General features: G+C 37.4%; 1 protein-coding gene across 3 annotated transcripts in view; it reads left to right on the top strand.

Annotated features, from left to right (window-relative positions):
* Positions 1–490: 490 nt before the first annotated feature.
* Plcb1 (phospholipase C beta 1) overlaps positions 491–26,705 on the top strand; it is a 725,927-nt gene continuing 699,712 nt past the window's right edge. For 2 of the 3 annotated variants that reach the window (XM_074074371.1, XM_020160494.2), the window contains exons 1-2: positions 491–930; positions 17,482–17,559. In XM_074074371.1, the coding sequence (XP_073930472.1) occupies positions 832–930; positions 17,482–17,559 (177 nt within the window). In that variant the 5' untranslated portion in view covers positions 491–831. The remainder of the gene's footprint in view (positions 931–17,481; positions 17,560–26,705) is intronic. The other variant, XM_074074370.1, reaches the window with a different exon arrangement.

Genomic DNA, 26,705 nt, shown 5'->3' with positions numbered 1-26,705 from the left:
CAAGCCTCTCAACTGCTCTCTTCTCTGCTAATAACAATTCTCTTTTGAAAAAGGCTGGACAACTTCAGCGAGAACGGAAAGCTGTGGGTTGCCTCTTTGCTTCTTTCCAACTCCCCCTTTTCCTACTCGGACAAGGTCCAGCGATGCTCTCAAATTCCCCAAAAACCCCACAGGCACCCCAAGCTCCCAGATGTCCCCTTGCAGTCCAGCACCAGGGCACCGGCGTGCTAGAGGGCGTGCGGGAGGCACAGGCGTTGGCTGCAGTAGGGCCCGGGAGCCGGGAGGTGCCGCTGCGTTCCCGCTTCCTGGCGCCTGACCCAGCGCGCAAAGTTGGGCAGGGAGCGCTGGGGGAAGGACGGACAGAGCGAGCGAGGGTGGCGGAGAAGGGGGGGGGGGGGAGGAGAAGAGGGAGGAGGGGAAGGAGCAGGGCGGGAGGGGGGCGCGGAGCGTGTGTCACTCGCTCTCTCCCTCTGTGTATAGAGGATGTGCTGAATGGTGCGCTTTGAGGCGGCGGCGGAGGAGGAGCAGGATCCTGCGGCGGCTGGCAGCTCGGGCTACCCGGCCAGCCTTCGCTTCGTCTTCCGAGGCTCGGCATCCACCGCGGGCTCCCGACCCCACGTCCCGCCCGGGACATGGCCGGGCACTGCGCCCCCGCGCGCCCCGCCTACTGAGCGGCGCGGGAGAGAGGTGCGGAGGCCAGGAGGCCGGGGGGAGGCCAGCTGGAGAGCGGAGTCGAGCGCCTCCCGAGCAGAGAAAGGAACCCGTGCCCGGCGCCCCGCGCCCGGTCCTTGCCACGCTTGCCCGGGCCACCCGGAGCCCCGATGAGCCCAGATGGCTGGGGCTCAACCCGGAGTGCACGCCTTGCAACTCAAGCCCGTGTGCGTGTCCGACAGCCTCAAGAAAGGCACCAAATTCGTCAAGTGGGATGATGTAAGTATTGGGGTGGCTCCCGGCTGGTCCGGGCACCCAGCAGGGCGGGCTGCGTGGGGGTGGGGCGAGGGGCGCGTTACGCAATGGGTACACTGGGAGCGGGCAGGGGCAGCTTCAGGTCTCACAGGTTGTCATTTGCAAAGGTGGATGGCGAAGGGCAGGAGCTTCGGCGCGCGCTCCTATGTCCTCTGGATTTAGAGTTGACGTCCTTGCTGGGTCTGGCAGGCGCCCCTTGAGGGTCTTAAGTCTTCGGGGCCAATGAAGCTGGAGGGGCGGGCTTTGCTTGGTGACAGGACCTGAGAGTTTGGAAAGTGAGGAGTACGAAGTTGGGAACATATGGAAAGCTCCGGCTATGAACCAGGCGCGCCCCTCTCTGCCCGCTAGCCCATCCCATTACCTTTTTTGTCCCCTTTCAATAAGGAATGGCCCCCAAGTCCGAAACTGTTTAGTGATTGCTAACCCTCTTAGTGCTTTTATATGAGTCGTGCGGCAGAGGACACAAAGGTCCAGCCTACAGGTGGTCCTTGATGCCAAACTTTAGCGGCTGGCTCTGGAGCGAGGGGCCCTGAGAAGGGGTGGGGAGGACACACCTGGGTGGAGCTAGTGAGCCGACGGGGGCCACCGAAAGGTCAAGGAGGGTTTAGTGGGCTTGTAAGCAAGTGGAGAAGGCCAGTTTTGGAGAGATGAGCTGACTGGAGTCTTCGCTTTGAAATAAACCAGACAAGATGCTCATCCACGATGTACCTGTGTGTGTGCCAGTTAGGGTAGAGCACAGCCCAGCTCTGGCGTCTCCAGAGATTTATAATGCAGTCCAGACCCCGGTACTTCAACTGACCTCTTCCTTTCCTCCACCCTCAATTAACCTTCAAATTACTTTCATTAATAAATCCCGCTGGAAACGAGTACCTTATGGAATGAATTTATATCCTCGGTGCTATTCAAAGGAATTGGTAAGAATAAACTTGAAAGTCAGGATCTACGGAAATTCAGCTACAAATAACTAATACATCTCTTAATCAGGAGGAATTATAGGAGAATGAGGCGTTCCTCTTGGTGAAAAGATTTTCCACCTAGTAAATTATAGCCTGTTATCCTCCAGGGTATTTTTCTTTAATCTTCTTAAGCCAATTTCCAGTGTCTGAAAACAATTTAAATATTCCAGGTAGCAAATCCAATTACTTAGCTGAGTGCGTCTGTGTCTATATTTTGTCCAGTTGGAAGTGCAAACAGAACTTGCAGTCTAAGCCACATATCAAATGCTGTAGGCAGGGATGTAAACATGCATCTTTTTACCATGGACTTTGCACTTTTTTCCTTTCTGCCTCCGTCTGAAGGACCAGAAGTTTTTATAAATGGAATAGAGTCTAAACAATAAATTCAGACACAATTAGATGTTTTGTTTGTGCCAAGGAAGGAGAAGTAAGTGCAGCTCAACAAATAAAACAATTTTGCCTCTCTTGAGATCCTTACATAGGGAATGTGATGATGGATTTACTGAGAAAGAGAAGGAAGGGCAAAGGGAAGAGAGAAAGCAACTTCTCATAAAAAAGGGAGGTGTTATAGCACAAGGTCTGAATTTCTTTACAGTGATGATTTTAAACTATATTTTAAATAATTATCCATAATTTCTTATTTGGGAGAAATTAGACAATGCCACTTTGAGAATGAGGGTCTTCTGTGATAATATATTTTGGGATAGTAAAGCAGGTGATTTGTGTTATGTACATTTATATAACAAATATTCCTTGCTCACTTATTAGTGCCAGCCCCGAACTAAGTGCTGGGGAAAGAAAAAAGTACATAATATTCCTTCTATTATGAACCTGATGGGCTAGGTAGAAGGGACAAAAATGGTCAAAAAACCCAATGAGAGAGATTATGAGTGATGTGCTGAGTATAAGAATAACAAAAATAGTCAAATACTATTGCAAAAAGGAGAAGGTGAAAAAAACTTCCTCTGAGCATTGCAGCAGGGAAATTCAGGGGAGGTTCCAAGGGAAGGATTCAGATACAAGAGAGAGCCAGTAGGATTTCAGGTCTTTTAAAAAGGAAAACCCAGACTGTACTCTGGAGACAAGTTATCTGGACCATGATGAACTACTCTGCAGGTGCTTTGGCTCTTTTCCTGTGCTCTGTGGACTAAGACCAGCTGACTTTCTTAGTGTTACCACTATGCTCCTGAGGCACATCCTTTCTTCTCTTCCCAGTTCATTTTAGCCCTTCTAGAATCAAGCCAGTTTCCTCTATCTAGCTATTTTTATTGTATATTTGTGAGACTGTGTATAAAAAGAGATCTGGATCTTGAGTCAAAAGCCTGTTTTACCTGCTGGTTCTCTGGCCAGTCAGCTGTGTGACATTAGGTAAGTCACCTGTCCTCTTTGAAACTTTGTTGCTTCTTGTCCAAAACTGTGGTAATACAACATTCCCTACCTATTTCATGTCAGGGGAGAAACCAATTGAATAAAGTAGTACTTCTCACACTTGAGCATTCATCAGAACCATCTGGAAAGCTTAGTTGCACTCCTGTTGCTGGGTCTCAACCTCCTTTTCTGATTCAGGCCTGGGATGGAGCTTGAGAATCTACATTTCTCACAGAGTCTTGGGTGATGCTGGTACTGCTAGTCTGGAAACCACATTGTGAAAACCACTGGGATAAGGTTTGTGAATGAACTCGGAAAGTATGACATAAAACACAACTCTTTGATTTGCGTGTAAATTTTCACTGATTCGTGACTTTAATTTTATTTCTATGTTCAAATTTTGTAAAATTCATCCAATTGTTATATTTCCATGTAAGAGGTGGAAAGGTCTCAATGACATAATCATGAATAGTCTTTCAAATCTTCTGGAATATTCCCTGATATGTCCCTGATGCTTGGGCTGTCTTAACTCATAGTCATACATTCCTTTTGAATCATTGATATACAATGGAAAATTTTTTTTTTAATTTTAGTAGGGTTGTTGGGAAGAGGAAAGAGACAATTTTTGAGAGGCTGCCTGGTTTGATTTTGTGTCACTGGCCAGGGAAATCTGTGCTGTCTTTCCTTTAGGGACTGGCTTGGGAAAATACCTGCTGCTTCCTCTCCTCGGGGTATATCCCCATGGCTTTACCTAAAGGAAAAGAGACTGGTGGAAGGAAAAATTTTTCATATATCTGATCGCACTTGAAAATTTAAAAATCTTTCTTTCTTGTCTACAAAGAGGAAGGGCAGGCATACTCATAAAACAGATTCTCCGTATCCCATTAGAAAGTGTAATACATAACAAGACATAAAAAAATGATGAGTTTTAGGCTATTTAGGATTATAAAGAGATTATTTCTTGTTTCTTTTGTGATCAAAGCACCATAATCTCTGGTCACCATATGGAATGGGAGATGTCACCCAGAGGGTGCTGTGCCATGCATAATTTGTTGGCTCCTTACCAAAGTCCTGGTGAGGCTATGGATGTTCTAAGGACAGTAGTCAAAGCTCTGAAATAGGCCAAGCTCCGTAGATAGCATGTAACTAAGATCAGAAGCAACAGCCTGGAGAAACCAGGTTGCACCGGGCCAGACATTAGCTCTTTCTTTCACTGCTTGATCATGGGGAGGCCTGAGGGTCCCCAGGGTATGGGGGAAGATGAGAATAGATTTGAAATGTTTTAATATTTTAGCATCAGTAATGGTGTGTCCATGTCAAGTTTAAATCCATTCTGAACTTGGTAAACAGATAAACTACTAGTCTTTCATAACTACCTGTTTCACTAATCACATTAAAGGAAGCAACTTTGTATTCTTGCTTTTACTTTGGATTCAAGTATGATCAGGCTCTTGGTGATGGGAGGTGGTATTAAGATCATATGGGAGAATTATAGTGAGACAGACAGTAAGAAGAGGCTTACTTTCTCGGTCTCAGCTTGGGAGTAGGGGACATTGTGAGATTGGCCTCCTGTCTTTTGGACATTAGCTTTGCTTTAATTGGACATTACATTGAGGAAAGGAGAAAGTATCAAAAACTATAATAGGCCTGCCAATTCTTGATATGCCTGTTTTCCATGCCCAGAACCCTGACTCTGTGTTCCACAACAATTGGAAATGGGAAGGTTTTCAGTTGTCATTCCTTCTTTTCTTCCCTGTACTTTCCAAATTCAGATCTTATTGTGAGCAAATTGCTTAATTGGCAAACTCAGTCTCCTTAACTGTAATGTGCAGATTGTAGCACTTCAATGAGCAAGTGCATATGCATTGTTTTGTATTGTGCCCGACACATGGGGAAACCTCAGTAAAATGGATTTTCAAATTTAATGTCCCCTAAACTAAGGGGACTTGAATTTTATCAAGTATGAGTTAGATGACTCTTATTCTGAAAGTGAGGAAACCTAGACCTTTCTTTAATTCCTTTTAATGTGTTTTTTGATTTATATTTTATAATTTAGAGAGAAAAATTTAATTTTTGCACCTTTAAAAAATTTCAGCTGTTTCAGGGAAAATGAATCTACATAATTCAAAGCACGGTCCACTCTATAAAACAACTCAGTTTATAAATCATCCAGAAGTTGTATATATATATGTGTATACATGTATGTATATATAATCTCACATTGTACATCCTGTTTTGCCAGCATAATCTACCATTCAAAAGTCATAACTGCTAGACTAAGTTGTTTAAGAAGTCTGAGGGAACTTAATGGTTTAGATTTGCATTAATGGCCTGTTGTATTGAAACAAGACATTCCATCTTTTACCTTCTAACCCCTCTCCCAAAAAAAGCCCCATTGCTAATGTAGCATCCTGCACAAAACTTAGTTAGAAGTTTTGTATTATGCAGAATCTGCAGTTGCACTTTCCAAAATGATGACAAGACGATACTGACAATAGAGGTTTATGAGGTTGGAATTCAGCAGCATCTGAGAAATGGGAAAGAAACAGTTGCTAACAGGTGGATCCAGAGTAGATTTTTGACTAGAAGACTGACAACTGCCTTCTAAAGAGCCACTTAAATATATCCACAAACAATTTTTCATGTCCAAAGAACTTTGTGTATTTATCATTGATGGCCATTAATTGCTATGATGTAGATGTAAGAATATAACTTTTTCTAAATGAGGCAATAAAGGTATATCAAGTCTTTTCTCAGAGTATAACATACATACCTCAAACTGTATCTATCGTGTGTTTTGTTCAATATTTTCACAAAGAGAGAACTTTTGACACCAACATAAGATCAAGAAACAGCATCACCATCCCAGAATCCTGGAGCTGTCCTTTCCAGTCCTTACCCTCCCTACCAAGGGTAACCTTATCCTGACTTCTAATTACATATGTTGGTTTTACCTACTTTTACTTTGATTGAGATCTAAATCAAACCTCTATCCTAAAACATATTTAAAATTGCTGAACTAGAGAAAAAGTTAGTTCAAGAAGAATTAGCTTAGAAGGTAACACACATGCACAGGAAATCAATGCGAGTCAACTCCCTGTATAGCTATCCTTATCTCAACCAGCAAAAACCCTTGGTCCTTCCTATTATTGCTTATACTCTCTCTTCAACAAAATTAGAGATAAGGGCAAAATAGTTTCTGCTGTGTTGCGAGGGGGTAGAGGGGGAGAGGGAGGGGGCGGGGAGTAACAGAGAGGGTGGGGGAAGAGGGGAGAAATGACCCAAACATTGTATGCATATATGAATAAAATAAAAATTTTAAAAATTGCTGAACTGACACATAACAAAAATGACTGATCCTCTGTTTAGGTGACCCTTGACTTAGTTCTTATCTATCCTAAGGTGAAGTCTGGGAAGTGCGGCTGGTGTGGTGAATGCCCCCCAAAGCAGAAACAGTTAAAAAAAGTTCTAGTAATTTAGTAGAGAATTACGTACGTACAGGGTACGATTGGCATAGCAGAGCAGACTCATACATATGTTTTTCTCGCTGATGTTTTTCGTTTGGTTGGTTTTTGGTGCTGGGGATTGAACCCACACTGTACATGCTAAGCAGGCACTATACTACTGAGCTATATCCCTAGCCCTGTTGTTGTGTCTATCTTTTTAGTGACTTAAAACATTTTATTCCTTTATTTTTACATGTAAACAATTGAGGGGAACTTCATATAACACCAAATTAACCATTTTAAAGTAAGCGACTCAATGGCAGCAGGTGCACTTACAACATTGTATTAACTACATCGCCACCCAGCTTCAAAACACCTGATACCAGCATTTCCTACCTATGGCACATTAGAGTAATTTGCTCTAGCTATTAGTATATCTTGAATACTTCCCTTAAAAGTTTAGCCTATCAATAAATTGCTTCAAATTATATTTACCTGCAGTGATATTTAAATGGAACAGGAACGTTTTGCTTTTTTTTATGGTGAACTTGGTAACCCATAGTTAAATGTTTCCTTATCAGAATTGTTTCATGTTATCACGAGCAACAAGTACCAGCAGAAATGGAATGGGATTGATTGTGAATTGTTGACTAACGCTGTGGGTCTCCACTTAAATAACAACTCTTTGGTAATTGAAAACATTAGTTTTCCTTTTACCTGAGCTAACATTAAGTTCCTGCAGCCTTTTAGATCCTATCATAAATTCCATATGCTCCCACAAATTTCACAATCTATTCCTTCTAATTCTTCCCTCATCTATTCCATGTCTGATCCCATAATCAGAACCATGTGTCCCTGTGTCTCAATAGTAAAGGTACTAGAATGTATTTCTGAGATCATTTACTCATAAAATCCTAAAAAAAATCAATTCTTAAAAAACAAAAACTAACTGAAATAGGATATACTGGATTGTTAGACTCTTTAAAAGTCTTTTGTATTCTCCTCTGATCTCTTTTAAGGTCTAATATTTCATTTTCTTCTGACCATGTGTTAATATCAATTTTGGAAAATTTAGTTTAATTTGTACTCTTGAAAAAGCCATATGATCTAGAAATGCCATTCCTAGGGATATACCCAAAGGATTGTGAGTGAGCTTACAACGTAAGTACTGGTACACCCATGTTTATTGCAGCACTATTCACGATAGCTACACTATGGAAACAGCCAAGATGCCCCACTACTGACAAAAGGATTAAGAGAATGTGGTGTTTATATATAATGGAATTTTATTTAGCTACAAAAAAGAAGAAATTTTGTCATATGCAGGTAAATGGATGGAACTGGAGAACATCATCTTAAGTAAAATTAGCCAGGCACAGAAGGTCAAAAGCCACATTGTTCTTTCTCATTTGTGGACTATAGACCTAATACCAATGTAGCAATATTATGAAAAACACTGGTCACACCAAGGGGAGGTTACACATGAGAAGGGTAGGGAAACTTAGAACTTGGATAGGGTTGATATAGTTACTATACATGAATGAATATACCAGTCTTAAACTGACGGAAACTACCATAAAAAAGGGACTAAGGTAGAATGAAGAAAATCAGAGGAGATAAACCAATTGGGGTTGTAAGACATGTATACATACATGGAAATATCACAAGAAAACTCCCTGTGTAGCTACTTTTATCTCAAGCTAAAATGTCATGCTTTTCATTTTATCTTTTCTCTTTTTTCTTCTACAAAATTGGAGAACAAGAGGGTGGAATAAGTCCTACCCAGGAGGGAGGGCTGGCCCAGTGGGAGGAGGTGTTGGGGAAAGGGGGTTGGAGGGTGAATATGGTGCAATAAAATGTGTACACTTGTAAAAAAAAAAAAGAAAAAATATTCAGGTATATGTAATAATTTCTGTTGACTATATCTATACATCTATCAAGAAACTAAATTACAGTTTTGATTTTCCTTGTTATAAAATGAGGGAAAAAAGGTATTTGGTATTAAAAACATCCTACATCTGTTTTGCATTTTGAGGGCATTTTTAGTTCATAGTGTTTTGTTTCTTTTTATTGTATTGAAGTTTTATGAGCAAGTTCAGGGAAAAGGGGATTAGTTAGCAAAGGAAACATTTTTACCGGAACTAGCCATGGTGTATGTCAATGCACAGCATTCATACATACAAAGATTTTAAGAGATTCTTTTGCTATCTACAAATCAAGTTTTCTTTGGAACTTGTCTATGGCACGGGTATTGGAAAGTTAATTTTGATTCATTTAATAGAAAAGGCCATATGAATTCAAAAAGGACCTGAAAGTTCATAGAGAAACTTAGCAAATATTTGGTCTAGTAGATTGAAAAAAATTAAGGAAGCTAACCACGATCTTACTCAATTGTGCTTTGCTGAATATGGTTGAGTCTCAGCATCCATTCCTACATCATCTTAGTAGGACTTTCTGTAACCAAAACCTGGACATTTAAACCTGCATCTGCCAGCTTCATTTGAATTTGATATTCTGGTTGCAAATTAAGTTCCACCAGATTCATGGGAATGAAATTTGGAGGATAGAGATGTGAAAGAGGCCACCTTCCTACATGTTTTGGGTTATTTCTATAGCTCTGTGAGATGCTGAAGAAGTGGCATCTTTGTGATAGCTCTCTAACGCTTCCAAGAGGCAAAAGTAACAGAGGCCACTCTTTTCTTAGCTTATGCTTCCCTTTTCTATAACAAAGTTGGTGTGTTTGTATCCACACCATCCTTCTTCAATTTACCCTCATTACCGGCTTGAAATTTCTCTCCACTGTTTGAAGTTTCTCTTGCCATGCTCTGTGGCAACTTGCCCAGTTGCCAACCCCAAGTGATAAATTTCAGAATATACCTAGCTTCTTTTTCTATAATATCCTTCCACTATCCATTTTTCTATCCAGTGTTCATATGTTAAAAATATTTTGATACCTCTTATAAGACATTGTGCTAGTGCTGTGAATTTATGATTATAAATGCTTTGGTTTCTGTCCTCATGGAGTTTGTATTCTACTAGGGGAGATAGATGCTAGACAAATAGAGGTATATTTATCTTGTTCTCACTGTGGTAAATGTTTTGGAAGAAAAAAACAGTGCAAGTGATTATAAGCAGAGAAGGTGTCTGTGGACAAATTCCATTTATGCAAAGACCAGAGTTATAAGCAGCACTTAGACCAACATGAGCAGAGAGAATGTATCCCAGTGAGGAAGAAGCATGTTGGACATTGCAAGCAGGTAAAGATCATAGGACTTTGAAGGACAGAAGCAGGTTCTGCACATAGGGAGTATGGTTCAGGTAATGCTGTGTAGATGGCAAGCGCCTGCCTATTTACTGCTTTGGTGTGGGGAAGTTTTGAGACATATCATAAAGTCAACAGGAAGCCATTTAACTCATGTTTGTCAATACTGGTACTACTGACATTTGGGGCCCAGATAATTCTTTGTTGTGGGCTCCTGCCCTGTGTATTGTAGGATGTTTAGCAGCATTCCTGGCCTCTATCCACTAGATGCCAGTAGCAACCCCCCAATTGTGGTGATCAAAATTATCTATAAATTCTGTCAAAAGTCCCCTGCAGGGCAAAAGCTCCCAGTTGAAAATGACTGATTAAAATGATATACCTGATTTTAAAAGTATCAGGCCTCTTCTTTCTTTCTTTCTTCCTTCCTTCCTCTCTTCTTTCCTTCCATCCTTCTTTCCTTCCTTCCTTCCTCTCTTCCTCTTTCTTTCTTTCTTTCTTTCTTTCTTTCCTCTTCTTTCTTCTCTCTCTCTCTTTCTCTCTCACACACACACACACTCACACACAGCCACTAAACACATGAAAATATATTAAACATCATCAGTCATCACATTAATGCAAATTAAGAGCACAATGAGTTGCCATTTCACACCCACTAGAGTTATATCTTGAAATGATCAATTTTCTTATCAGATGCCCCCATTAGGCAATGAGTATCTTGGTTGAGCAAAGATCTGTGCTATCTTTTTGTTCCCTAGTTTGACATCTAATGTACCTTGCATGGTATTTAAAAAAACATACATCCAACTTTCTCCCTGTTAAAATCAAGTTTTGTTCTTGTCAGCAGAAGGTAAGTAACTTAATAGGACTCTCTCCACTGTTTTACATAGTCTACTCTTGACCTTCTTACCTTTTCTGCTTTCTTTTATTTTGGGAAATTTCAGAACAGATACAACACTACAGAAAAATGCCCATGGAAGTTCCATTTCAGTGATGCTACTTCAACATTCTAATTCCACATCCAAGATTGTCCATATTATATTTTTATTTCACATTCAGGGCTGTATTGTTTGTAGTTGATGAGCATCACACTTGATTTTCTGTCACCCTTAGAATTCTTCTTCCTTGCATAGCTATTGCCCCACAGTGGATGCTATCACTGGATTTTCCTCTATGGCTTCCTGTTACAAATCTTGGCCAATCCCTGTAGAATGTTGTTTTTGTTTTCCTTGTTGACTCTATTATACTGGTTAGTTTAGAAGTGCATGTCTCTATTCACGTGTTCTCTTGTGACAGCATGAAACCATGAGAATCACGTGAAGTCAGAATTAATGTCAGTTTTGACTAACAGACCTTCTTACATGAGTCTGTGGACTGTTCTTGACATTAAACATGAGATTTATGGTTATACTTTCCATCAGTTTACTAGGATTTCTATAGCAAAGTACCACAGACTGGGTGTCTTACACAAGAGCAATTTATTTTCTCACTGTTCTAGAGGCTGGAAGTCCAAGGCCAAAATTCCAGCAAGTTTCTTTCTTCTGAGAGCCATGAAGGAAGGCTCTGTTCCAGGCTCTCTTCTTGGATTGTAGACAGCTGACCCTACCTTTGTCTTCCTTTTGTACATGTCTGTGTCCAGAATTCTTCTTCTATGTCTGTTCATATTACATTAGAGCCCACCCTGGAGACCTCTTTATAAACTTAATAATTTCTTTAAAGAGCCTATCTCCATATGAATCATATTTTGGGGTACTGACACGTCAACATATGAATTATTATATGGGGTGTGATATATATAATTTAGCTTGCAGCTATCTCAACCAGGTACAGTTCAAAGTGACAAAATGGCACCTCTATTTAGGTAATTGGAGCTTGACACTTAGAGAAACAGCCATATTTATTTTGTAATAGTTAGACATTAGGAATTAGATTGTGGTTTCATACATGCAAACTCCCACAAAAACTATGTAATTGGAATTGTCAGATGAGAGATCCAGGTTTTCTTTATTAGAAAGATTTCCCGTTAAGGAGCATTCCCATCAAGGTTTAGAGCTGCACTGCCTAATAAAACACAATGTGAGACTCATAGTACATTTTAAATTTTCTGGTAGCCATAACTAAAAAAGAAACGGGTGAATTTACTTTTAATAATATATTTTATTTAATCCAGTATATCCATTTTAACCTGTAATCAGCATCAAACATTATTGAGTTATGTTATATTCCTTTTTCATCCTTCCTCTTTGGAAATGTATAGTACATCTTAATCACAGTAGCCACATTTTAGACGCTCAGTAGCCACAGGGGACTCATAGTAGGTTTCTTTTTTTTTTTTTTCAATGTTTTGCACTACTTTATTAATAATACACTTGGGTGGCGTGAAGATGTGGGTTATGCTGAAATATGCAAAAAAAGCAGAAAGAAATATATATTTCACCCTAAAGATTCTTTAAAAAAGATCTCATCAAAGCTGATTTTTGAAGTATTTTTATTTTAGAGATATGTTAAATACTATTTCTTATAATAGAACTATTTTGATCTGTTTATACACTATGCTTGAAAGAATGTCAATTAAATTCCCTTTCTTTTTTTAAGTATTCATTTATTCACATGTGCATACATTTTCTCCCCCCTGCCCTCCTCCCCCACCCTGTCTCCCTCCCTGCCCTCCTCGCTTCCAGGAAGAACCTGTTCTGCCCTTATCTCTAATTTTGTTGAAGAAAAGACACAAGCATAATAAGGAAGACAAAGTGTTTTTGCTAGTTGAGTTAGGGATAGCTCTACAGAAATATTCCTAGCATTGCCTTTGTGTACACATGTGTTATGACCCATCTCCTAAAATCAATAAACCAATTAAGAAATGAGCAACTGAACTAAACAGAACCTTCTCAAAAGAAGAAATTCAAATGGCCATAGTAGGTTCCACATGGAACAGTGCAGGTACAGAACCAGCATTCTCAACATCTCACTTCCAGAAAATGAAAAGTGGTTCTTAGGGGACAAAAAAAAATCTTTCTTTTTTTAAAAAAAAATTAGTATAAAGCACAAGTATGCAGACAGCATATGAACAGAGACTAAGGATCTTTATAATGTCAAAATTCCATGGGGGACAATTAGTTTAATAAATGTCTAAGAAAGCCCTTTAGTGGGGGCAATAATGAAAAAATATTGAGGAGAATGAGTATAGAGCATGTATTTAAAAGTTGAATTTCCAGTGCTTTCCTCACTAGCTTAGCTGGGTTTCCTTTGCAAATTATTTAACCCAAGCCTTGATTTATTTATCTGCAAAGTAGAGGTAATAACTTCTTTTAAGTTACTATAATTACAGTCATGTGTTGCTTACCAATGGGGATAGTTCTGAGAAATGCATTATTAGATGATTTCACTGTGGTTCAAACATGATGGAGTACTTTTACATAAACCTAGATGATCTAACTTACTACACAGCTCGGCTATATGGCAAAGCCTATCACTTCTACATTACAAACCTGTACAGCATGTTTCTGTACTGAATACTATAGACCATTGAAACAATGGTAAGGATTTGTGTATTTAAACACATCTACACATAGAAAAGGTATAGTAAAAATGCTTGCAATAGGAGTTTTTAAAAGCTCCTTGTGAGACCTCTATCATCTATGCACTTGTCATGGACCAAAGCATTGTGATGCAATACCAGACTGTATTAAAGGAGAAAATCCATGTGAAGTTCATTGCACAGTGATTGGCTCAGATCAAATTTTGAGGATGCGTGTGTTATTATTTTTATCAAATATTCCTGCAAAAGGGTATTCTGGTATTGGAAAGGAAGTTGGGCTCCTAGTGCCTTTGTCATTTCTTCTAAGTTTCTTTGGAATATATTATTGATTTATATCAGTTCATTGAAAAGCAAGTTATTATAAAGACTTATTGGACTTGGTAATGTTCATGTTGATCCCAATGATTCTTTTTCTTGCTGAAACGTTTCTCATTTTCTGGGATATTGAGGTTTTGTGGTGGGTCATAAAGTTGTTCTTTGATTGTTCTTTATTGGGCTTAAAGACCTTTTGGAGACTGAAACAAGAACTCCTTAATAATGATGAGCTAGAGATGAGAGTAAAATGGTTTCTATGAAATAAAGAGGTGCAAATGGAAGTTTACTGTACATCATCCACTCTTACTAATTTAAGGCTGGTATGTTTATTACTGACAGCTGTTATTAAGACAGGTATTTACTGGAAAAACCTTTATAAAATAAGTAATTGAAGTTAAAATTTTAGTGAGAGACAATGCCCTTCCATGAGACAGGTTTGCCTCCTTCTGAGCTCCCTGTTGCTCCTAAGACCTTTATAACATTGTGCTCCTAACCCCAAGCCTTGCCCACTGTAGGCCTACATCCGTGGCTGTCAAGACCAGAAGCATCAACATCATCATGAGCTTATTAGAAGGGCAGATTCTTGAGGTTGGATATGCGTCTCATGGTAGAGCTCATGCTTAGCACATGTGAGGCCCTGAATTTTTTCCCCCGGCACCACAAAACAAACAAAAATGTGCAGATTCTCAGACTCTATTCCAGGCCAAGTAAATGAGAAACTCTGGGGAAGAGGCCCAGCAATCTATGTTTTAACAAATCCATGACTATGATGAACCTGAAAAATTCAAAACCATCACCTTCTGGAATTTATATCTTATTGATATTGATGGAGAGAAAAAGAATAAAAAATAGACCATCTGAGGGCTGACTCCATTATTCTGAGGAAAATTGCTCCACGAGTCATGATCCAGCTATAGTTCCCTTGGGGAAAAAGGATGACCACATGTTCCAAACTTTTCTCCTAGGCATATGTTCTTAGAATTAAGAATACTTGAGATGTGGGTTGAATGGCTACTTTGGTGTGGGGAGAATTTAAAGTCTTGCAGCTACATGGGAGGTAGGACAAAGCAGGTGGAATTGAAAATGGAGATTGGTATATTTCTGGGTCAAATCCTGTCTTGCATAGCAAGAATGCCAAGTTCCAGCTGATCTTGGAATGTGAGAGGTGATTATGGAGGCAGGGAGCTGAGATAAATGATCATTTAACAGAGGAATTGTGGCTGGAAGAGTGAGGTCAAGAAAATATTGAACAAAGGAATTTTAATTTTGAAGGAGGAGAAGGAATAAACTAGAAATAGCAGTGTCTGAAACAAATGAGAAAGCATAATACAGGGTACCAAAATCTAAATTTGAGCAGTTTTGTTTTGCTCACTTAAATATTTTATTTTCTGGGATCCTTACAGTGAATTGCCACCGAGATTTTGATTAGCATCTTGTCAAATGCTCATATAAGAAAGAGAGCTGACCTGAAAATGATGAGTTACACCTCCAGGTTAATTCCAGTTCATCTGGAAGTGGGAATGTGTGCCGTGTGCAGCTTGTCAGAGATTTTGTTTTGCCCACCTCTAGCAGAGTAGGTGATGAAACAGGGCTGAAAATGTTGCTGCAATTCATTGGAAATATTGCTGTGAAGTGTTACACATGCAATCACAGAGAAGAAGCCTAAAATATTTTTAGAATTATTCTTTCATTTGCATATCACATTTGTTTCCAAATGTCTTCTTTTTTTGACATTTAAAAGTAATCTTGAAAATTTGAAATCCTAGCTGAAGTTCTATGTAACAGCATGATTCTTGTGAGACATTTTTTCAAAGTGCATGCTAAGAATGTATGTTAAGAATATCAAGAAAAAAGAGGATAATTACCCCTCTCCCCAAATTAATCATAGAAACACCAAATAAACCAGCAGCTCCACTTCTGATTCTTTACTGAAAATAGCTGAAGGCAAGATCTCAAAAAAAATATTTGTACTTCGGTGTTCAGAGCAGCACTAGTCACAGTTGCCAAAAGGTAGAAACAACTCAAATGTCCATTGACAGATGAATGGATAAATACAACATGGCATGAACAAAAAAATGGAACATTATTCAGCCTTAAAAAGGAAGGATATTTGGCAATGCTACGACATGGATGAACTTGGAGAACATTTTGCTAAATGAAATTAGCCAGACAGAAAATGATAAATTTGTATCATTCCATTTATTAGTCAAATTCTTAGAGACAGAAAGTAGAGTGTGGTTTCCATGAGTTGTGGGGAGGAGGGAATGAGGAGGTAGTGCGTATGGGCTATGGAGTTTCAGTTTGGGAAGATGGCAATGTTCTGGGGATGGATAGAGGTGTGATAGGACAGCAGTGTGAATATACTTTTAAAATGGTAAATTTTATGTGATAAATATTATACTTGCATTTAAATAAAAAGCATGTCAAGATAAACTTTCATTTAGTAATGTAATGTATCTGTTTTTAAGTATAGACAACTATAATAATAATAAACACCTTTGTATAGCAAGCTTTTATATAGGTGCTTTACCACAATAATCCTATTTAATCTTCACAGCACTCTTAGGTAGATATTACTATTTTACCCCTCTTTTTTCCTGGGTCTGTAAAATGAGGTACTGAGAGAGGACAGGCAGGAATTTGAAACCAAGAAGATTGCCTCCAGATCTGGGTTCTTATCATAAACCTTACCAAAGTTCATTAAAACCATTAATACTGATTTACCCATCATGGAAAAAAATCCCCAAATCCAAAATTTCTGCAAGTTCTACTTTTGCATTCAAGATCTTTTGATCACATATGGGCTATGACATGTTATAGTTATGTTATATATGAAAAAGTTGAAAAAAATTCTGGCAATTTAAATCTTCTTAGAAAAAGTAGTTCCTGCAAAGACCTGGAGTATTTCATTATAGAAATCCATATCTGGTGACATGGTGACATGTGTTTTCCAGTGCAGATGGTATGTTTCTCTGAAAATTGCCAAAAGAAAAGAATACATATTTATGGACTGTTGGATATTAAAATTACAATGCATGCAATTTTGTTTTATAATATATATGTTTTAAACTCAGAAGAGTATTTGTGTGTTTTATTTTTGAATATGAAATTTAAATTTGTAACAATTTTGAGTATACCCTTCCAAATATGTAGGAAATAGCCTTATTTACTGTTACCTTGGAAACAGCAATGCCCAAATGCTATGCTTACTCTCTTAGTACAATTAAAAATCATTTTATGGAGCAAATGTAATTTAAAATATTATTCTCAAGGATGGATTTTAATTAACTTTAATCATATTAAATATGTAATGATGGTTAGTGTTAAAATTATTTGGCCAACTAAATATAGCTTTTTAATAGAAAACATGTCAGTGCCTTTAAAATCTTGTCTTAATCAATAAATATTTCAGTGACTTTTTCCTTTGTAAGTTACAAATATTCTGATTAATAAAGCACCCCAGTTACATGGTTAATAATTCTATGAACATAAAAATATAATGCCTCATTTGTTTTTGAAAAATTTCTGAATTATTAATGACATTGGAGAATCTCTTATCAATATTACTTCTTCAGTAATGGGTAGAACTTTCCATAGTGATATATATTGAATACAATTTTTTCCATTTTTTAGGACTCCACTATTGTTACTCCGATTATTTTGCGGACTGACCCTCAGGGATTTTTCTTTTACTGGACAGATCAAAATAAGGTAAGATGTGAGATACGTATTTCTTACATTTTCTAGTTGGTTCCTGATTCTCAAAGTATTTATTTACATCAACTACTTAAGCATATGCATTTCACAGATGACTGCTTGCAACTTATTTAAAGATACTGTTTCCAAAGAATGTCTAAAGCCAAATGTCTTAGGTCTTTTCATTGATACTCTTTTGGAATATTGGATTCATTAAATCTTAGAGCTGCTGATATTTTCAGTTGAGGAGAAGAACATGGTATGTGAATTACATTTGGTGTAGAACACTATTAGGCAATGTTACTGATTTAAGTCCTCCCCATAAAGAATGAAGAAAATGATGAGGAAATTCCTTTGACCCTAGACTATGCCCTTGGCTTTTCCTTTCCCTCCCTTCTCCCCTGTGCTGTCATCAAATGTTCTCCCAGTGTCAGTAGGAATTTGGCCTTGGTTACTTGCTCATATTAGAAAATCAAGGGTAAGATTCCTTTAATCTTTTCTTTCAGTTTCAGAAATCTTTCCAAATTAGCTTTCTGCCCACAATATCATGAATTTAGCATCTCATTTATTATGAAACGATTGATGATTCCATATTGAATTATTAGAAAGTAAAATGTCTGTAGATCATAAGATTTACTTTAGATTTAGTGGGAAGTTTAAGGTTATTATTTCAAGAGTCATTTGTACATTTCTGCACTGGAACCTAAAAGACATAGAACATAGAATAGTTTGGTCCTCTTATGTTCTGATAGCTGGAGAAATAGGATAGGGTTTATTGAGAATGCTAAATATATTTTGAAACCAATAAAATAGCAATTGAATCCCATTAAAATAGCTGGAAGTTCCCTATTACTGCAGAAAGAGTCCAGATTAGCTCCAAAACTCCACATTAGATCCCTGGCATCAAAGTTCCTGGAGCAGTCTCGCCCTGTGCCTTTAGAACAACCTCAGTTACACCTGTGAGCAGAAGTGTGGAACTGCTCTTGTGCACTGGCATGGTGAAGGGTGGTGTGGATCACGGCAGAAGCTCTTTGTGCACTGAAATGTAATGTCTGGTCCCATGGCCAGGCCTGAATGGACCTGTTTTCACATCTCCCAAAATGCAAATTTCAGCCTTGTAGTCCTGGAGTTACTTTCTAACTACTGGATATGTGTCCTGGAACCATCTGTGGCCACAGATGTGGGAGCACATCATAGACTCTCTGCTAATGTCAAAATTATGTTTGAGTAAGATTTCCTACTTAATGTTCATGTTTATTACTGGGTGTGTTAGTCGCTTTGGCTTAGACATTGTGTGTAGTTTCCTGCTGTTTGTATAGAACAATGGCTTGAAAGAGGTTTTGTTTTTTGTTTTGTTTTGTTTTCCTTCTCCTAAAGGCTATTTTTAGAACTGCTGAAGCTATATTCATGGAAGATATATTTATAATCCCTAGAGCATTTCTAAAGGTTGGTTATTTGTACAAGAGACCAAACTGTCAGTTTGAGTTTTCAACTTGTAAATCAAGTTTCCTTAAAAGCAACAGAAGATATTTTGGGGTTTTAAATAATTCATGGCAACTCAGTTAGGCTCCCCTCAAGGAGCAATCATAAATATGCCTTTGCTTAAGAAAGAGATAGGGTTTAGGACCAAAGACTCTGATGTATCTCTATTGTTCTGTCAACCCAATATTTTGACCCATGCTTATTTTCAAATGTGGGAAAATTCAGTTTTTTTCACCAATCCTTTTCTTTCGGTCGCAATGCTGTTTATGACCAATTGAAACAAATAATGGGGTAATAAATCCTTTTATTTATTGATTTTATATTCATGGGTATTAATCTCACAGTTCTATCCAGGAGATGATAAATTTTACTTTTTACTTTTTAGATCCTTAAATAATCCCCCAGTCATTTATCAATTTTATTTAGTCAATAATCATATATCTTAGAATCTAAAAGATGAGTTGATTTAAGAAAAAAAATTAAACTCAGTATGTTTTTTAAAAGTTTGTCATTTTCGTTCTGGCATTAAGCCCAGCCTTGGAACTAGAACAAGGACTAAATGGTGCACACAAATGAAGGATCGTGCATCAAGCTTTCAGTTGATGTTTTTGCATAATGTCACTGGAAGGTATGTGGTCAAATGATGCTACTCATGATGCTTTCTTAAAATTTTTTTCTGGCAGTTAATCTGAAGAATCTATCATAGTGCTCTTACCTCAGAGAAAAACGTAATACTTCGAAGTTTATCCTTTTATTTTATACAGTTCTTTTCCATTAGTTGGAAAGCTTGCATTGGTATTTATTGTAATATGCTTCTCTTCTTTCTTTGCAATTTTTCCCCCGTTGGTCCATGAAGCTTAAACGAAAGCATTTTAATTAGCAGTCACGTGAAGCCTTATCTGCTTGTTGGTGAGCTGAGTGGCTTTAAGAAGCCCTTGGGGAAGACCATTGTTACAACAGCTTTCTTTTTATAGCACTGGAAGAAAATTCCTACATTTTGCAGTGTTTAATCTATGTCTTTCTCTTTTCATGACTCCATGATACCTTGTACCAGAGCACCAATTTCAAGCCACTGACTTTCTTTCTATAGACAGTGACAGACTGCCTTCCTCAACCTTTCCTTTGAATTGTCACCATAGAAATGATAAGTGACAAAGAAGACAGATCACACACAATTAAAAACCAGAGTTAGCAAGTCATTGTTAGGCAATTGAAATATGCTTTAGTGAAATATTGACACAATGTTTGGGGTTGTTGGAAGCTGATAAATAAGATTATCATTTTTAGGGATAAATGTTCATACTTTGTACCAGCTCTGGACTTACTTTGATAATTCTTTCCACTTATTGTTGGCTTTTTAAATCTTATTGAATATAATTAGCAAAAATGAGTTTTTGAATGTGACTATTTTAAGCAGAGTAGTTTTTCTAGTCTAAATGTTGATTATGTGACGAGGATCAGTTAATTTCTAAGTCATGAGTGAAAAGGGGCTGCTGCTCAGCCTGAGTACTGTGAAGAGCTTGTGTATGTTAGGATAAGTTTTGTTTTTGTTTTTTTGGTTTTTTTTTTTTAATCTGTGCCATGTGGGTACCAAAAACCCTAACTGGAAGTGTTCATAATAGAAACCATATGAATTGCAAGAATCTACACCACAAGTTTGAAGGAAAAGCTGAAGAAGAAAAGAAAAAGGGTCAATGTGAAAATGCTCATGTTCTGCTAGAGTATGAAACCTCTGCCTTGTAACTTGATGCCCTGCTTCTGTGCCAAGGTTGGCATAAAAATAAATCTAGTCACTACTAGTTCAGATCCAAGAAGTTTGATATAGTTCAGTAAACCCTCCTTGTGTCCATAAGACAGGAGCTTGTAGGAAGAGGAACAAATAAGAAATTTTAAAAGGAATGGGAGGGAAAAGCACACATTTTCAAAGTATTCTTACTACTTCCTTTTTTTTGTTCCAGATTTTCTTTATTTTAATATTTGTGGATAATCTGCAGTTTTTTGTTTGTCTTTTGGTAAGAAGGAAAAGCAATAAAAATAACTTTAAATTACACCCTCTGTCGACCCCAAACCTAGTCTTTTTTTCCAGAGTCAACTATTGGTAACAGATTCCTGGTTTCTTTCTGGGTCTCTTTAACAAATTTGTACAAGTATTTTGTTTTGTTTATATCCATCTTTTATCTGAACTGTCATCGTGTTATTTTTACTATTCCACAACTTGATTTTTACTTCACAGTATGTTTTAGAGAGCTTTTCATGTGTGTATCTAGTTCATTCTTTTAAATTGTTCTCTTGTATTCCAAAGAATGGATTGCCTGCCAAACTTTATTTAATAATAAAAAAATTCTCATTCATGGATTCATGGTGTTTGCTTGTTTATTTCTAATTTGGGGCTAGTGCAAACAATCCCACATTACAGGGCAATGGACAACGTTATAGTCTCTGGGTGTGTGAGTCAGGCGTCCCCTAAGGCAAATGCTTAGAAGTGTACTTGCTGATTGAATCTCCACATACCTTAATTTTTAGTGATTGGCAATGGCATTATATAACCCAACCAGTCTAACGTGAGAGGAGGAACTGTTTTCTCAAGCCCCAGTCAACACTGTTAGGAAACATTTTAGTTTTTGCCAATCTGATACAACCATTGTATCTCTTTGTTTTAATCTGTACTAGCCTGATTTGTCAGTAAACATTATATTTTCATGCATTTATTGACCATTTCTGTTCTGGACTGCTTATAGATATTCCCTGCTCCTGTGTTAATATCTCTGTTTGTAGTCTAGATGCTAATCCTTTAGCTGTTTTGAATGTTGCAAACACATTCGTCCTGTCTGTGGCTTGTCTTGAATTTCTTAACTTCTAATTTATGCATGAAGAAAGAAGACCTGAAGACTTACACTTTGATGAAGTCACAGTTAACCTTTCTTTTTCTTTTTGTCTCAGCTTTCAGTTGAGACAAAATTACTGTTAATCTAGGTTTTTAATCTTTACTGTTAATCTAGGTTTTTAATCTGTGCATAATGTGTTTTGAGAACTGGTGTAAAGTGGAGCTCTCAATATAATTTCTTCAAATGAACTGTCCGATGGGTTAGTGGCTCCTTATTACACTTTCTAATTGTGGTCATCTAAGGTAGCACACCACAGCAACTTTTCTCTTGTGGCATTCTTTCTGGTTTAGAGTGTGAAGGGTATGGGAGGTGTGGTCTGCAGTAGGAGGTGGGGTGTGATGGCAGGTGGTCTTCAGTTGATGGTACCTTATCGCTACTGTGCAGATACCTCCACTGCCTGGCTTGAATGAGCTCAGATTCCTTTCTGTATTTCAATGCCCGGAACCTCTGGGCTGTCATTTCCCTACTTCATTCTTATTTACCTTCTGTTTTTCATTACTTTCTGGTTCAGCAAGCACAACCCTTTTTTGTTTACCCATGATCCTAGATTATAGGCATAAATTTCTACCTGCATATTTAGTCATTTCTAGGAACTTAGGACAGGAGGGATTGGCTCTACCATCTGCTCCATCTGCTGTCCTGTTCTGCTTTATGATTTCACATGAGATACCATTTGGGAATCTTGTACAGAGGGATGATTAAGTTTCTATAAATGGCAACTATAGGTAGCCTTCTCTTAGGATAGGCTTAAATTTTTCAACTGAGTTCAAAAGCAAAGTTTAAAAGTTAAATATTTACATAAATCACTGTGACATTTTTCAGCATAAGTCCACAGTTCAAAAATATTTTGAATCATGAATCATAAACCTCAACAACAACAAAAAAATCTAGTGATTTCCTATTTAAAAGCAGTCTGGCCTCCATGGAGAACTAGTGAACACACATTTCATGAATGATTGTTTGACCATGGAAGTTCTTCTTTGGAACATATTTGTTTAGTATATTTCAGAAACATCAATTTTGACATTTCTTATGTGTAGTAAATAGAGGGGACACTCCATAGTCAACTGAGTGCTTGAGTACAATGATGTAGTTATAAGTTAAGGAGATGAAATCTATCCATTTTTATTAGCTTTTCCCAAAGAGTGAAACAGTAACTGAAATCACCTTAGAAAACAGCAAAATTCATGAGAGGATTGCTTTGTAAGGGCTGTGATTACCATCGTTGTTGGCTAACCAACAGCATCTATGGATGAAGTCTTCCCTTCACCATGTCTGCATTTCCTTCATCATTATCAATGATATTGATGGCTAGAACAGACACAATGCCATGTCTGCCCTCATTCTTACCATGCCGTGGGACCCCAGAGCCATCCCAGTAGCCAACTGGCACTTAAATTCTTTTACTTTTTCTGGTCACTAGAGCTCACTTTGCCTCGTATATAGCTGGTGAGAACTTTCTGGCAATTAACACTCACACTAACCAGTGGGATCCAATGAATACATATCACATCTATACCACCTCTTGGGTGGGATAACTCAATGGTGCATGCTTTGTGTTATTTCCCAGAGCTCACCTATGGAATGAAACCCATTTACCCCAATAGTAACTGGCTTGAAAACATACACTGTATGGGCTTCCTTCCTTCCTTTCTGTCTTACTTCCTCATTACTAATATGCTTTACAATCACCTGTAAAATATGCTACTTTTACTTGAATCTTTGTCTGGGAGCATCTTAAAGTGGATGCATAATGCTTAACAACTGAATATAGATATCTCCTGGTTAAGGGTGTTTAAAGGGATCCTTTAGTTAAGAGCCACTGGTACATATTAAGTGAATACTTTGTTTAAAGTCAGACTTAATTAAAGCAGACTTAATTTGGTAAGCCTGACGTTGGATACTAAGACCAGCTTTGAAGTTGTTGAAGCAGATGTGGGTTTGGGTTCTAGGGTTCTAGGTCTGCTGAATATTTAGTGAGTCACCTCTGATGAATCTCTGCAACAATCTGGGCCATGCCTTTCTCATCTCTGAGATAAGTATTACTTTCTCAAAGTTGGTATGAAGGTTCAGTATAGAAAAATGAAATGCCTAGCATCATGCCTCTCCGTTCTTTGTGGTGGCTTTTAGTATTGCTATATAATAAAAAATTAGTTTCTGACTACACAGTTGTCCCTAACTCATTGTCAGAGAATGCTAATGTATTGTTTTGAAAACTAAGTGACCATTTATTTATGTGTGCATTTTTTTTCCTGTCTTTTCTTCTTCAAGGCAACAGTGACCTGTTTTCCCTTTAGACTCTGTTGTAGTCTCTTGATCTAAAGCATTGCAGCTTAGGTCTGTTTGGGCAAACAAGATGTTTACTTATGTATTTCATAATGTTTTGGGAGCAGAGCCATGGAAGGCAAAAGAAGAGATTTATTGCTGAAATGACTTTTCCTCTGAGGGTAATTCACTCATAAATACTCCATCATAGGTGAAAGTTTCTTAGACTATTGGGAATTTGAAGCATCTTATGGAATAAGCTTTAAGATGATTTAAAGAACTTTGATAGGAGAAAGTAGTATTATTCTCAGGAAGAATCAGATGCAACCATTGTTGTCTACGTCTTTTTCCTAAGATAATTGCTTTAACATTATTATAACCACATTGGTATCAGGCAGCATTTTTTCCTCCATACTGACGAGAGCCTTAGAAATTAAACACTTAGTGTTTTGACCATAGTTTAAATAATAAACCACAGGTTATCAACTCACCTTCCAAACTAAGTTCCATTTTCATCAACACTACTTTCACTGCCATGACCCACCCCCTCAAACTTTTACTTCCATAAACTCTGGCTAACATAGGATAGCCAAGTGTTATGATAAATCTTAGCCTGTGTAGATACAACATAAGAATAAATGTCAGTAGAATGGAAACTTTTACAAACTATTGGAGGTGATGATTCATGATATTTTTATAAAATTTCTAGTAAAAGTATAGTCTCTTGAAATATTATTTATGTGTTTATTTATTTATTTTTGCAGTTTTTATTCTTGCAATACTTGCTAAGATAAGCACTCTACCACTTAATCCATCAATTCCCCTACTCCCCTTTTGTGTTTGTTTTTTGACTTGCTTGTTTTTGTTTTTGATTCTGGGATAGTGAGTTCCTAAATTTGCCATAGTTGGCCTCAAATTTATGATCCTCTTTCCTCTGAATTCAAAGTAGTTAGGACTATAGGCGTGAGCCTCCATGCCTGGCTTGACGTGTATTTTAAAATTAATCTAGCTATTATGAAATACCATCATGGCATTTCTTTGGAATCATTAATAGGGTATAAAAACATTAATATGATATGAAGTGTCCCATCACCACACTTCATCATGAGAATACAATAGCACTGAACATTTTAACACATTGTAACTACAGTTTAGAAATGTGTGATAGTACTCTGGCTTTAATTCAAAATTCAATACTCCTAATATAACTTATTTACAAAATTATGCTCAGTTGTATGATTTGCTTATTTATTGTTTAGCTCTTCCCAGTCTTATAAGACATATATTGAATTTTGTCTATACTATGAAGCTCTTATAATGGGATATTTATACTTTTTGATATTAAAAATGGTTCCAGACATTGACTTGGAAGAATATGTGGAGGAAATACATTCCGTATATGCTATATAGTTTTTCCTGGTGGGGAAAGTCCAGTTTTACCTTTGTTGTGAATAGATTTCCCGGATGCCTGATATTGCCGTAAAGTTGTGCTGTCTTGTTTGAATTATAGATGTCATAGAACAGTGGTGTTTTGCAGTTCATTTTCTTGACAGTTGAAGATTGTTTGATCCTGTGGATGGGAAGCTGCATTTTTTATCTTTATTTTATTTAAATAATTTCAAAAAGGCAAAAAATACAAATATTGAGCAACCAATTTCTTAAGAAGTCAGTACATATAAATAAGTGCCTTGAGTCTAGGGAAGTATTTAATATTTGCTAATTTAGTTTGCATATATCTTTTCATTATTGCTACTGTTCTCACTATCATCAGCACCAATAAAGGCAGCAAGATCAGATATGGTGCTTCTCACATGCCAGGCATTGTTCTAATGCATATATACAGTATTGTTTTTTTTTTTTTTTATGTTTTTGCTGTACTAGGGATTAAACCTAGGGCCTTGTGCGTGATAGGTAACAACTCTACCACTGAGCTACAACCCAGCCCTATTTTTACAATACCTATATTCATGATATGCATTATAAATGTATATTTGTATATAATATATAAATATTATGTAAATTTATAAAACATATAGTATATATTTACTTTTATATTTGCATAGCATAGATATATAGTATGTATAGTATATAGTTATGGTGTGTTTAGTATGTGTATATGCTGCAAACATACTTTTATGTGTATATACATAAACATATATAGAATCATATATATATATATATATATATATATATACATGCTATACTATAATTTATATAGCTGTAGTGCAATATATACTCACTAACCATTTTCCATAAGTTTGTGAAGGACAATGCTATAATTATCCCCATTTAGAAGTGAGTAAATTGAAGTGCACACAGATTCTGTTCATACATTCATTTAGTAGCAGAATGAAGGCAGGGCAGACTAGCTGTGTGTCCTGACTCTCAACTTTTTACTTTTTAAAGAACCTGACTAATGTGCAAAGTTACATTTTCCTTTGCTATGTTTGAAAGAGGACCCTCAATAGGCATAGTAGAATAGCACATTTTCCAGGAAGAGGCAAAGAGTATGAAGAGGGGATTTTCAAC

The sequence above is a fragment of the Castor canadensis genome, chromosome 5 (genome assembly GCF_047511655.1).
Source record: "Castor canadensis chromosome 5, mCasCan1.hap1v2, whole genome shotgun sequence".
In the NCBI taxonomy this organism is placed as follows: domain Eukaryota; kingdom Metazoa; phylum Chordata; class Mammalia; order Rodentia; family Castoridae; genus Castor; species Castor canadensis.
This window is presented reverse-complemented; position numbering and strand designations above follow the sequence as displayed.